The 14,118-nt window shown below is 42.0% G+C and overlaps 2 protein-coding genes across 2 annotated transcripts; one reads left to right on the top strand and one right to left on the bottom strand.

The window, feature by feature from the left end:
• Positions 1-4,689: 4,689 nt before the first annotated feature.
• Positions 4,690-6,864, top strand: LOC133017771 (transcription factor Jun-like). Its single transcript, XM_061083953.1, has one exon. It carries the CDS (start codon positions 4,851-4,853, stop codon positions 6,045-6,047), a length of 1,197 nt encoding a protein of 398 aa, XP_060939936.1. The 5' UTR covers positions 4,690-4,850; the 3' UTR covers positions 6,048-6,864.
• A 401-nt stretch (positions 6,865-7,265) lies between these two features.
• Positions 7,266-13,267, bottom strand: tada1 (transcriptional adaptor 1). The gene is made up of 8 exons (XM_061083954.1): positions 13,184-13,267; positions 12,628-12,719; positions 12,450-12,515; positions 11,922-12,016; positions 11,539-11,751; positions 9,704-9,855; positions 9,299-9,455; positions 7,266-8,443 (listed from the first exon to the last, which is right to left on the bottom strand). The coding sequence occupies exons 1-8, from the start codon at positions 13,264-13,266 to the stop codon at positions 8,291-8,293; spliced, it is 1,011 nt and encodes a 336-aa protein (XP_060939937.1). The 5' UTR covers position 13,267; the 3' UTR covers positions 7,266-8,290.
• Between the last annotated feature and the right edge of the window lie 851 nt (positions 13,268-14,118).

Genomic DNA, 14,118 nt, shown 5'->3' with positions numbered 1-14,118 from the left:
AACTTAACCATAAGAGCACTGATTGTATATGAATTAGTGATGATTTACATGTGAGCTGGGTAATTTGAGATGATCATTCACTGCGATAGATAATCTGTTACATTGGTGTAGTGATAAGGCTGCAAAGTGGCCTTGGTTGCAAAATAAATAAGAGACAATAATAGCACCGGTTCTGATGTAGAAATGACATGTCAAACTTTCTAGGCTGCATCCCGCCACGTCCCTTTCCTCCATTGTGTGTGTGTGCGTGTGTCTTTTTCTTGGAAGAGATAAACAGCTGTCTAAAGGAAGCAGCGCTGGCTGTGATCAGATTGTTTGGAGCAGGAATGATCAGCAGAGATGGAGTACAGAGAAACAACTGAGCAGCAGGACAGGAAGAAACAGATGGTCTTCAACAAACACCGCACGGACAGGGTTTGAAATCTCGGCTGCCTCTCGGTGTGTCTCAGAGTGTGTGTGTGTGTGTGTGTGTGTGTGTGTGTGTGTGTGTGTGTGTGTGTGTGTGTGTGTGTTTCTGAAGGTAATCAAAACTTTGCTCTGCTTATACATCAACACATGCACATATAGTCTCGCTCTCTGTGTTTTGCCCACATGCGGAGGGGGAGTGTTTCCATGGAGGATGGCCTGTCCCACCTCTGCACAACAAAAGCAGGCCTGTTTGGAGGCTGGCAGGAGCAGCTCCTGATTAGAAAACGGTATGAGGTGGAAACAGCTGGCCTGGGCTGGGAGGAGGGAAGAGCTGTTATCTGAAGGCGACCCCGTCAGGCCAGCAGAGGGGAAACACTGACCAGGAAACAGGAAGCACGGCCGGGGCACAGCAGTGGTTTGATGGGAAAATATCGTGGGGTTTACCCTAGGGGTTTAACACAGGTGTACAGAGAGAGAGAGAGAGAGAGACAAGGGGAGGGTAAAGTGGAGGTATGTATGTTTGGAAGTTAGAAAGCAAGGAAATTTAGGAAGTAAGTAAAGACTAAGGCAAGTAAGTAAAAGAAGAAGTAAGTGAAGTAAGGAAGGAAGTAAGTGAAGTAAGTAAGTAAATCAGGAAGGAAAATATGCAAGGAAGGAAGGACGGAAGTTGGTTAGGAAGTAAGGAAGCAAGTAAGGTAGAAAGAAGGAGGAGGACCTTCATTGTTGTTGTGGTATTAGACACAAACGTTTTTTTAAGTGTTTCTCTGCTGATTTTCCTCCACTGGGTGACACATTCTTCAGAATGTGTGCAGCGTGGCTGCGTAGTGTTGCTGTGAGGACGACATGTCGTCTGGAGAGCGTTGACCTCAACAGCTCTGATTCTCTCAGGCTGTCTGGTCTGAGGCTGTTAACTTATTTATAGTTGGCTTGAGGAGAACATGTTGAATAATGCAACGGGGGCGAGGAGGCCACAGCGGCTGAACTGCAGCTGTGTCAGTCATTAGTCCAGCTCCACATTACCCCGTTTAAACCTGTGTGTGAGGAATATTATGAACATCTTTTATGGATTGAGTAGTGCTATGCCAATTAAAATGCACAAGCACTTATCATATTTAAATTATGAAAAACTCAAGATTTTGAATAGCCAGCAGTTAGAGCTACATTTGTAATCATGATACATTTGCCTTTTAAAGAAAACTTATTTTTAATGTATTAACTTTCCTTATATTCCTGATGATGTTAAATCACACATACACTTTATTGACATGTTATTGATTGAGATAAAAGGGAACTTCATTAATCCAGAAATACATTTTTCAAGCCAAACACTCTCAATTTGTAGTGGTGCTTGGAGACCTCCACCAAGTTTATCTGAATTCATTCAAAATGTAATAGGTTCTTTATTGGGTTATACTCCAGCCCTCCACACAATTTCAAGGAAATCAGTTCAGGACTTTTTGAGTATTCTTGCAGTCAAACAAAGGGGCAATGTAAACATAACCTCCTTGGCGAAGGTAATCCATTGAAAAGAGTACACTTTTTGTCAAAAGATATAGAACAGAGGGGGATGATATAAAAACAGTGAAAAAACTGATTGGTGCATCTGACTAAAGACAAATCTCTTCTGACTGCACCTTGGTTGATAAAAAACCATCAACCAAGGTGCAGTCAACTAATCTGTTTAGTTGCACTTATATGTAGTACTTTGTAGTCTGGACTTTTTTGAAGCAAGTTGTTTTTACTTGATTCTTGTTGTTCTGGGTTGTACCCTCATGGTTGAATGCACTTATTTTAAGTCGCTTTAGATAAAAGCTTCAGCAATGTGAAAGCTTGAGAAATGTGATGTAATATATTATAAGAAAACGTTTGTACAGATGGATGCATCTTAGTCAAACATTACAAATTACATAAAAGAAATATAGATTGTAACTGGGGAAAAACTCGCCTAATGTTAAATTGATTTTATTCATTTTGAATAATTAAATTGAATTTACATAACATACATACACAAATCTTGATCAGCAAGTAATCAATGGCACGCATATTTATATAGGATTAGATGTGGTTTAATGTCCAGCCATACAACATTTTAACATCTGTTATTGGTATGTAATACCAGTTTACAGTTACTATAGATGCTGCATGTTGACCAGTATATAACCTGCTTGTTGTATTTATGTGTTCTCTCATCTTTATCTTTGTTATCTGACATCTTCATATCCTTCTGCAAACCAGTTCTCTGGACCTGTCCAATTAAATTATGATTCCAGTGAGACACATCCTCATTTCAAAGTAACTAGATCAATAAAACACTTGCAGGCCTGCATTTTTAAAATGTGCTGTTCTCTTCAACAAAGGAGCTCTTGTTTTAGTCCTAACCACTCAATTTCCTCTATTCCTATTTCTCTAAGCTTCTTCCTCTTCCCTTTAAATTGTTTACATGCTGCTAACGCCCTGTTACTACAAATATGTAAAACACTGATGACTTCATGTCACTGCATTTAGATGATGCAATCAATCACCTCATGTATGGAATATGCTTTGGTTTGTTGGATATCAAATGGAGCAGGCCTTACTTTGGAGTGACTAATAATTGACTTGTGGGTAGCCTAAGTAATAATTGACAGTAAATGTCCGAATATACTTTTCTCAGCAATGTATATATTTCATCACCTGGCGTGACTCACTTGAGTTGTTTTCATGAAATATTTAAAATGACAATGTCCCATTGTTTTAATGTTATTATCTGTGTATCTATTTCTGAACACAGATATGAGCTGGTAAACAAGCTGTTATTCAGGACTATACTGCGAGGTGATTGGTTGATTTTACTTCTATCTAGAACGGCACTAGCACGGAGCACACACTTTACCTTTACCAAGTTCTTTATCAACATTATAAAAGAAAGGGATTTAAAAATTCATGGTTCCACCCCTTTGTCGAGATCAGCACCGACATGTATTACTGTACAGAAGTGTCCTTGGGCGAGATGCTGAACCTCTAATGGCCTCTCATAGACGTTGAATGCACTAATTGGAAGTCCCTTCGGATAAAAGTGTCAGCTAAATGACATGTAAAGTAATGTACAGGGTCTGAAATAGGAATATACCTCCTATTATATCACATTGAAAAACTCTTGATTTGGATCCACAGGAAAACACTATAATTATCAGTCTCCTAAATGTGGCTGATTTCTTTCATTCAGATTAATGCATTATTCGTATTTCACAATGTTAAGGAGAGAGAGAGAGAGAGAGAGAGAGAGAGAGAGAGAGAGAGAGAGAAAGAGAGAGAGAGAGAGAGAGAGAGAGAGAGAAATATACAGGATCTGCCTCTTTGTACAGATTTGTGCCAAAAGATTTTTTTTTCTTGGCCCATGTCTCGTCCTTTCACCAAGTTTTGTGGAAATCCACTTTTTCTTGCATAATATCATCTGAAAATATAAACAAACAAACGGACACGAGGGAAAACATAACCTCCTTGGTGGAGGATAACAAATCATTATTTTGTGTATCATTTCTCTTCTGAATTATCTTTAAATGTATGATATTTGAACATTTTATTAAAAATTGTTTGTTATTGAATAGATAAATGTGGTTTATAATGCAATACTTGTGCCAACCATACCAAACTCCTTGATATACAGTTAACAGTATCAGTTTGACATAAAGCTACAGATACTACATGAATGTTGTTTTTCGTATAACTTTAATTTAAATGTCAATGCTTGATTTTACTGCAAACACTCAAGCTGAAGACCTGTTCTTTACCACTAGAGGTTCTGGGGGCAGGTTTATTTACACCTCTCTATGACTCATGTCACCCCATTGATTTCTAATCGTTTTATATCACTGCTATTGACTTTGAAATAACAATGTATTTTCTTTTAATTTGTCAAACTTTACAAGAAGATTCAATATAACTCATTAAAAAATAATAAATTCTCAAAAAAATTATATTAAATTTATTAATCTTATTTTTGAATTGGCTCCTATGTGTAAACCAAGGCTGAACCCCACCGAGCAGCAGCCCTCCTTTTAAGATGGGTAACTAATAAATGAGCGGGTAACTAAATATTCAAAAACACTACGTAATCCCAGAGTACATTGCTCCACTCTCGGCATTACCTAATCCCACAAACCACCGCGGGGGGCGTGGACATGGCTTGTTGTCAGAGCAACCTGCATGTCATTAGACCCGCCCCGCCCCGCACATCATCTCGAGCCAATCGGAGGCCGTAGAAATGACATCATTGTTATTTTCAGTGGCGCTGCAGCTTAGAGGTGGATAAAGTTCGTCTCCACGTTGGAAGTGATAGAAAGTATTATCCCGATTCAGCGCGTCGTTTCCACACCGAGCGGCTGAGGATCCATCGAACCGGGAAAGTATAATTTGTGAAAAGGTTGTCGCTGTGCGGAGGAGGAAGGATTTTTGTTTTATCCATGACCGGTCGTGTCACAAGAGAAAAGTTTTCTCAGGACACCAAGTTGTCAAGTGAGTTGAACTTCAACAATAGGCGGACTCTCTCCCAGGACAGACGAGGGATCCGGAGTCCCGGGACACATGTAAACAGTGGATCCGAGTTCGATCAGAGGAGAACAAAACGAGTCTTCCCTCAAGGTGATTCCAACTTTATGTCCAGGAAAATGGAAGCGACCTTCTACGACGAAGCCGTGAGCGCGTCCAACAACCCGCAGCATGAAGGCACGACGGTGTACGGCTTCAACCCCAAAACCCTCAGGCAGACCATGACCCTGAACCTCAACGACCCGAAGAGCTTCAAGCCCCAGCTCAGCGCCCGGGCCCTGGACATCCTCACCTCCCCGGACGTGGGGCTCCTGAAGCTGGCCTCGCCCGAGCTGGAGCGGCTGATCATCCAGTCGTGCAACGGGCTCACGACGCCCACCCCGACCCAGTTCGTGTGTCCCAAGAACATCACCGACGAGCAGGAGGGCTTCGCCGAGGGCTTCGTCCGAGCCCTGGCCGAGCTCCACTACCAGCAGCAGATCCCGGTGGTCCTGCCCGACGCGCTGACCGGCGCCGCCAGCAGCAGCAGCGCGGCGGCGGCGGCGGCGGCATCCGGGGCTGCGGAGCCGGAGGGCGGCGGCGGGGTCCCGTACAGCTGCCCGGTGCGCAGCGAGCCACCGGAGTACACCACCCTGGGCAGCTTCGGCCGGGACGCGAGCCCCGCTCCGTCTGCACCTGCCGGCGAGAGGCACCCACCCGCGGCTTACCCCCAACCCGCCCACAGCCACCACATGGAGCACCACCACCACCCGCAGCAGCACCACCAGCGCCACACGCGGCCGCACGCCCTCAAGGAGGAGCCGCAGATCGTGCCCGAGATGTCCGGGGACTCGCCGCCGCTGTCCCCCATCGACATGGAGAACCAGGAGCGCATCAAAGCCGAGAGGAAGCGCATGCGGAACCGGGTGGCCGCCTCCAAGTGCCGGAAGAGGAAGCTGGAGAGGGTGTCCCGCCTGGAGGACCGGGTGAAGAACCTGAAGAATCAAAACACGGAGCTGGTGTCCTCCGCCAACGTCCTGCGGGACGAGCTGGCCCTGCTCAAACAAAAGGTCATGGACCATGTGAACAGCGGCTGCCAGCTCATCTTGACGCAGCAGCTCCAGGCGTTCTAGACTCTGAGGGACAAACAACCCAGTGGCACTTTTTGGGGACCAAATGCAGCTTAAACGGGCCTTTTCCAGCCTCACAGAGGAGCCTCAGCCATGTTTCCTCTAATCACTACTCAGGCTGTTGATGGTTGACTGACAAGAGACTTATAAATTGGTCAGTGTATTGAAATTGAACAGGACAGAAGCCAGCAGACCTAATGCACGAATCACAGCTCAGAGGGAACGTTTCGTATATCACAACCATGTCATTTTTGTTACATATTTCTGTGTTTTATTGGTTTTCTTTAAAAAAAAAAGGAAAGAAAAAAAAATCCATCCAAAACGAGAAAATGGAATTTGTAATTTGTACAAGGAAACATGGCAGGTGTCCACAGCAGCTAAATGTCAAATTGACTGTGGCCCACACAGGCTTCCATCCCGGCTGGACTGTCAGTCAGAGCTTGTGTGGGATCAGATGGCACATGGAGAGAAACACAATGTGAGCCAGACATTGTCCCGGCAGATCTCCCAGTATGTCCAGTATACGTGTATGGATACAGACTTGAGTCTAGCACTGTGTATCCCACCAGCGAGCAGCCGACATGTACAGATTTAACACTTAAAAAACAGTTTCACACCTTTACGCACGGACTCTTGTAGGTGTGTTTGTAGCGTTTACTGACAAATACTGCCTTACTTTCTTAACCCCCTGTGTTCAAACAGCTTTGTGATATACGTGTAACTAATGTTAGACCTGAATTAACACTTTGTAATAATATTTCTACGCTGTATTTTCGAGCACTTCGACTGTAAATATGACGAAATAAAATGTTGGACACGCGTAAGTGCTTGTGTGTGCTGGACAATGCGAGGATGGAAACGAGGTGTAGAACATGAAATAATTGAGCGCAGTCTTTTATGTGAAGTGTTTGTTATTGAAGGAACTGGGCGGACGGGATGTTGAGTCACCAGAGGAGAGTGCGACGTGCGCGTAATGGCTGAAGCTGCGCTGCCTCCTATTGGCCAGCGAGGTGTCGGAAGTTGGCTGTTAGCGGCCAAATATGGCAAGAGGTCCTGAGCCTACCCCTGTGTGCGTGTGTGAGTCACCATCCTCCCACCGCAGCTGGTGTCTCCCAGTCGAAGAAACCAATAGAGGGGGGGAAAATAAAAATCTCACTTGTTTACACACTATGAAAGTGTATTGAGAAAAAGAAAAAAAAACATATTTGGATGAAAATAATACATCGTAAAAAACAAGATGCATGTTTTATTTACATAAAGTGCTGTCTGTAAAATTAACCAAATACAAACAACATTTGTGTAGAAAAAGATACACATTTATACACATTTGAACCTGTACTAAACACTGCTGGAAGTCGCAGGAATATTCGTCACTGCAGGTTTATGGAGGAGTTAGCTTTACCCGTGTGGATTATAAAGACCCAACTCACCCACAGTAAAATGAAAGAGATGTTTTCAGTTACTCCTCGACTAGATCTCCTCTTAGGATGTAATACAAACTGCTTGACTGACATCTGTAAAGGAGGGACTGTACACATCTCTATCATTCTGATTGGCCCATTAAATTAGACATAACGATGACCGTAGCATTGACCCCAACTTCAGCCTAACATGAGGTCTAATCAGCCAGAGGACATAAAAACACCAGCGAGGATTTCTTTCTCTCTACGTGCAGTATGTTGTGACCTGGTCATGTACACAGTGCAATAGGATTAGATAGGGGCTGTAATGTTTTCTTAGAGGCTGTTGTTATCAACAGCTTTGTTGCATATCTAACAATGTGAACGAGATGAACTGCAGGCAGCAGCCCCACTTCACCTGATTCCTGCTTCAAACCCACCAAACCAAACACCGTGCGAATTGGGCTAGAACCTTGTTTTCTTGTCTGGCACTCTTATAGCTGCATTCAAATTAAACGCAAATATACCATCCTCACATTTAGAATCTCACTATATGACAGAATTTAAAGTTATGACTGGACACACAAGAATAAAGCAGCTTCAGTGCTAATTCGTCAGCGATTGGCTGTTGGCAGGAGCTGACGGCCGACTCTGTGTCCACTATCCAAACATTTTCTTTCATCCTGCTGCACTCATCCTTTTTCTGTGCAACATTAATGAAAAATGTCAGGTCTTTTATATATTTTTCTGAACACACTGTAACTGGTCCATTTGTGATTGAGGATAAGATGGCGTTTGGTTCCTGATGATATCCACAGTTTGTGCACAGTCCTGCGTCGGGGCTCCTCAGCTGACGTGCATGCCCTCTTTCCCAGCGAGCCGCTGCCGGTGGACGTGGTCTTGTTCTAGTTCTTCGTGGCTGGGGTGCCAGAGCCGCGACAGGATGCGCTCCATGTTGAGGGCATACATGGTGTGGGAGGGCATCACGCCATGGTGAACCTACACCAGACCAAAGGTACAGAGGATATTAGACCATAGAAATGTCTGATGGTTAAATGGTGATAGAGCAGAAATAAATAATGTGAATACATTTAGTGACAAGCAGCGATTACAGAACAATTCACAGACACAAAAAACATGTTTAAATATCTAATAACAAGAAAATATAGATTTTACCTTGTTGAAATATAGTATACAATTCTCAGAATCCCTATCACTCAGTTTTGTATATTTTAAATTGTAAAGACAATTATTTTCTTCGTGACCACGAATTATGTTCAAGTTCTTGACTTATAAACAGTGTTACTGAGGCTCAATGACTGCTTCACACTTCTGCTTACACTCTATATTTACAAATCAAGAGGTAATATGTCACAACCTCTATATATGAAGCTTGTGTCATTAGGATCAGGTCTCTTGATTTGGATATTTTTAATGAGTAGGGTTGCAATCAATGATAATGTTCTCTATTTATTTTTAGTGGTAAAAAAAGTCTTGAAAATTGATTGTTACAATTTCCTACAATTTAGCCCCGAACCCACAAATAATACATTTTGTGTCACTGAAGAATAAATACAGTAGAAATTCCTGAAGAATGAGAAGCTGAATAAACAGCTCTGTTTCCTCAACTCTTATCAACAACATCAAGGTTTTTGATAGAACGAGGGTATAAGGAAATGTAATCACGTTTAACCTGGTATACGGTTGATTCATGACCTAAATCTGGCAATTTCATATATTTCAGTCACACTTCGGAAGATCATTGTATTTCATTTGAGTTCTTCCAATCATACGGGGTACTGCTGAAAATGTTTCAACTGGCCACATCCATGAGCACATTTCTCTTTTTTTTACCTGCAACGCCTCCAGGAGATCGAACAAGCTGATTGGAGAGAGAGGCATAGGGAGAATGTCGGCAGAACAAGCCAATAAGTGGACGGCTTGTTGTTCGGCCTCATCAGGTGACACTTGAGGTGGGGGACCAGCAGGGAGAGAAGCACTTGGAGCAGGACTGCATGAAGGAAACAATTAAAATCACTGTTAACTGATAATGTGATCCTTATTGCTATAACTCTTTAATGACATCTATAGAAACAATTATAACCGCTGCAGATTACTGGATGGAAGCCAAGCCAAATACCATTTACAAAGTATTTATCTTTCAGAGCAGCAAGGGTTTTTATGTTAGCACTTACTCTTTTTCTTATAATTAAACATGCACAATGCTTAATATCTTGTAAGAGCCAAGACAGTTCTTACCATTCAGTAACACTGTGGTAAGCAGCGAGGCTGTTTTTTAGATAAGGCTGCGGCGTGACATCACTGCCAAAGGCGTAAGGGAAATGACCGTCCCGTAGCCGATAGGCCTTCCTCCGGGTGATTACAGCTGTCAGGACGTCTTTCAGGTGATGCTGGAATAAATCAGAGCAGAGAGTAAAGCTTTAGCCAATCACATAAGTGGTACATAACATACATACATATAGGATGACAACGAAAAGGTCAGTCTCAAAATTCATCTTTACCAAACCAAGACCAACACTGTGTGACTTTGTGTTGAACCTACGGGTTATTGTGTGTCAGCTGGTCAGAAACTGAAAGTAAACAAGTTGAACTCCTCCGATGCAGTTCTATGTCCAACGTTGGTGGAAATAAGGCTGTTACATCAGTTCCCTCTTCTCAACTTATGTTGCAGTTGAGTGGCTCGCACACACAAACAAACCTTTATGAAACCGCGGTGATTGTAAAATCGGTTAATCCTGACATCCCTACTCGCTCGCTAACTTCTGACTTTCATCTGCTTCAGCGATGTTTGTCTCTCTGGCTAAAGACTCTGTTCACGTGCAGTGAGACCACAGGCAGACAGTTTTCTTAGTGACAGGCAGGTACACCAGCCAATCTTCTCCTTCTGTCCAACTAAAATGATTGGTCGTGTTAATTACAGTCCTGCGAGGGACAGACACCGGCTTTTTACCCACACAACTTGGAATATATATATTTACTTGAGTTGTCAAAATTAACACGTTAACGCGGTATGATTAACAAACCCGCCTACGCTCAGAGTGACACACGCAGTGAGATCAGAGCTCGTTCACGTTAAGCAGCCGGTCAGTGATTTTGTAGGAGAACCATGAAACACAGAGTTTCTCTGGTCTCAGAGCAGAAGATGCAGCTGGTTTGTATCGAGCTGGAGTTTCTGTGTCCTCCTCCAATCTGCTCTCACTTGAACTAATAAACACTCACCACTAGTTATCAGGACCTGATCAGCACATGAAGTCACTTAGTGTTTGTTTGATTCCAGAGTTTATGATGCTGCATTTAAACATCATGACAACACGAGACGTGATGCTCACAGTCAGAACTCAGTGTTAAAATGAGCGGAGCGACACGCAGACATCATCCGACGTCATTGATTCATCACCAAACACGTGGCCTTACGTTTGTCACCTAAATCATCCCAATAAGAAATCAACTATGAACGTGAAGTAGTTCATTAATCATTTGACAGCCCTAATAATTACCAATCCTACTTTGAGAATCTACTTTTGCATTGTGTGTTGTACGTGTGTAAAGACCTTTGTAACAGTGAAACATGGCTAACTGCTTTTTCAGGGAGGGGTTTTAGATCATTTTCTCTGAAGATCTTTTCCTTAGGTTATGTTTTCACATGTGTCCCTTTGTTAGTATATTTGCCAGCAGGATTACACAAAAACTACTCAACTGATTTGAGAGGTGGGGCCAGAGAAAAACCTGTTACATTTTGGTGCAGATCTGATTAAGGGGCATATCCACAATTTTTTCTTTAACTGTGTTTTATGGCAAATAAATCTTATAGTTCATCAAACCACTTCCTTTTTTCCTTTATATTTCCACTGTAAGAACCAGACAATCTTGTGTAGGGTTGTTCGGCCTTAGTGGAGGTATGAACTACTGAATTCTAGTCAAATATAGTTAGCTATTCTTATACAGCAGGAAGAAATGTGGTCACATGAGGTCACATGGTACTGATCAGGAAGTGTATATTTATCACACCACTTACACCGACAACCATTTATCCGCAATCGTGCTAAATCTCCTGGTGAACCGTTTCTACGAACCTCCACAGCATGGGTCATAGTGCTGACGGCGTCATCTGTGATGTTGTCCAGGCCCAGCTCGAAAGCGGTCACCATCATCCGGGCCTCGAGCTGGCCCCGCGTGGGCAGCAGCAGCGTGTGGGCGCTGAGACGCAGCTCCTCCTCCTCCCCCCCCGCCTCGCGTGGGCTGAAGGGCTGGGCGGCGCTCAGGGGATTCTGAGGCTGGAAGCGATGCTGAAGACGCAAAACGGGAGACACAAGCATCCAAGTGATAAAGTAAATTGTTCAGACGTTTCTAGATGAATTGAATATCATTAACATTTAAAAAAAAACAATGCAATCATGAAATCAAACATCATTTGGGAAACAAGCCGTTTTGAGATGACTGATTTGAAAGCACTTACATCAAATTTCTGTCTCGTGGAACATTTCTTCTTCCCTTTTGGTTTGCCAGGCTTTGAGGCAGAGCCACCTTGCCACTGTGATGGTCCAGTGCCCTCTAGAGGACAAAATAAAACACAACAGCAAATGCTTTAAGACACCTCAATGAAGATACACCAGTTACAACTGTGTTTCCCGTTAATAAGATATACATAATTTCCAATATATATATATTGTTTATTTCTGCTCTGAAGCAGTGAATCATCATAACAGTTTTTTCCCTATATTTATTGATTTCATTAAACTTTAGGTTTACACATGTTGGACGGCACTGAAAGACAAAATATAAATTCTTTAATCACAGGACATTTCTTACTTTGTCCTTGTTTAATTGTGTTTATTAAAATGGGGATGAAATGATACTCCTTATAACAGTAGATAGTAAATTTACAGTATATGAAGCTATTGAGATAGAATACAGTACATTTTATAAACAAACACACGCTCACCTGCAGTTTTAGAAAACACAACACTATCAAAAGCGTTCCTACCTGGCGTGGAGACGATGATCTGGCAGCGTGTGAGAATGGCCAGGAGAAAATCATTGTGAACGTGGACTGCAGAGGAAGAAGATGAATGGGAAATTACAAAATAAGCAACATGTTTACACATGACACAATTTCTATTCCAGCAGAAACAATATCAATGCAGTACTTCCTGTGTACTGACCATTCTCCTGGGCCAAAAGACGACGGGCCTCAACGTCAAACTCCTCCTTACTGATCTTCTGTTTGAACCATAGTTTCAGATTTGCCCAGTAACTGTAAAGATGCAACGAATGTAAACATAAATAAGATTCATATATAATATTAATTTCACAAACAACTCTATGCTAAACACAAGGTAGCCGTCATATATCTGTATCTCTTGCTGGATTCATCTCTGTGAAGTTAACTAGCAGCACAGTTATCATTTGTCCATCCTTCATTTGTTGCTCTTGTTTCACCTCATGCTAATTGAAGGTAAATGGATACACGTCTCCAGACGTTTCATACCAACCTGCATCATCATTGAAGTAACAATTAAAATGTCCAACTCGCAAATCTACGTTTCTTTGTATCATTTCACCCTGAAAACAAATAGTAAACACTGAACTCATGGATGCTAACAGTGCTAGCGAGCAGGCTACTGTCGGAACTACTTTGCGTTTTCGCAGCAAAACCACAGACACGTTCAGAATTCACCGTGAGAAAAAAACAAATCACGCAGACATAATTTCACTCACTGTTTGACGTTATCGCCGATCGCATCGGTTAAATTCTTCTTTGCGATCTCCAGCTCGCTAGCATGAGCCGCCATGACGTTCATTCGCTCCTGCACACACGTCATCACCCAGCGACACCGAGCCATGGCGTTCATTCGCTCCTGCACTGACGTCATCACCCAGCGACACCGAGTCCCACCGTTTTTTTGTATCCGAAAACTTTATTGCACTGTAATTGTGAAGATGAAATGGTTAAATATTATTTCCCGATGAATAACACTAGTTTGTTTCTGTCTACAGCAAACAGCTGTTAATATGACGTCTTTGTAGGAAGACAGTATTTAAAGTATATATTCATCTATATTAGTATAGCGCTGCACATATTTCTTCTTGTTTTTACACTTAATATATAAGTTATTATTCCACTCATATTTTTCTATATTGTTTATATTTCTTTACACTTAACTACTATTATCCTAACACTTAAATATTGCATGTTACTTTATATTACTCACTGATTTCTGTTTTTGACTCTTGCTGATGTAATATTGCAAATCCCACACATCGTGGGACTAATAAAGTATTATGTTATGTTATGTTATCTTAAACAACATAATATCTACTTTTTTATCCCATTATTCCTTTTAATATCTATGCTTTGTTTCTAAATGTATTGTTGGGGCCATATCACTGTTATATTACTATCTATGCATATCATTTTACAATGTTCTCTTTCACATGACCAGTTTCTCACATTTTATTGCATTCAGAACTATCTATTGAGAAACTACCTCAGTGAAGATTAAAGCATATGTATATATATATAATTTTTAGAATAAACTCGTTTATGAAGGCTGTTACAGAGAGAAGATGTCCATATGTCAACAAACACCACTAGATGGCGCCATAGTATCCTTTAAATCCAGCAAAGTCACTTCTACTTCACATTTTAGTGC

The sequence above is a fragment of the Limanda limanda genome, chromosome 13 (assembly GCF_963576545.1).
Source record: "Limanda limanda chromosome 13, fLimLim1.1, whole genome shotgun sequence".
NCBI classification, from domain to species: domain Eukaryota; kingdom Metazoa; phylum Chordata; class Actinopteri; order Pleuronectiformes; family Pleuronectidae; genus Limanda; species Limanda limanda.
The sequence above is the reverse complement of the archived record's forward strand: the minus strand, read 5'-3'. Positions and strand labels throughout refer to the sequence as shown.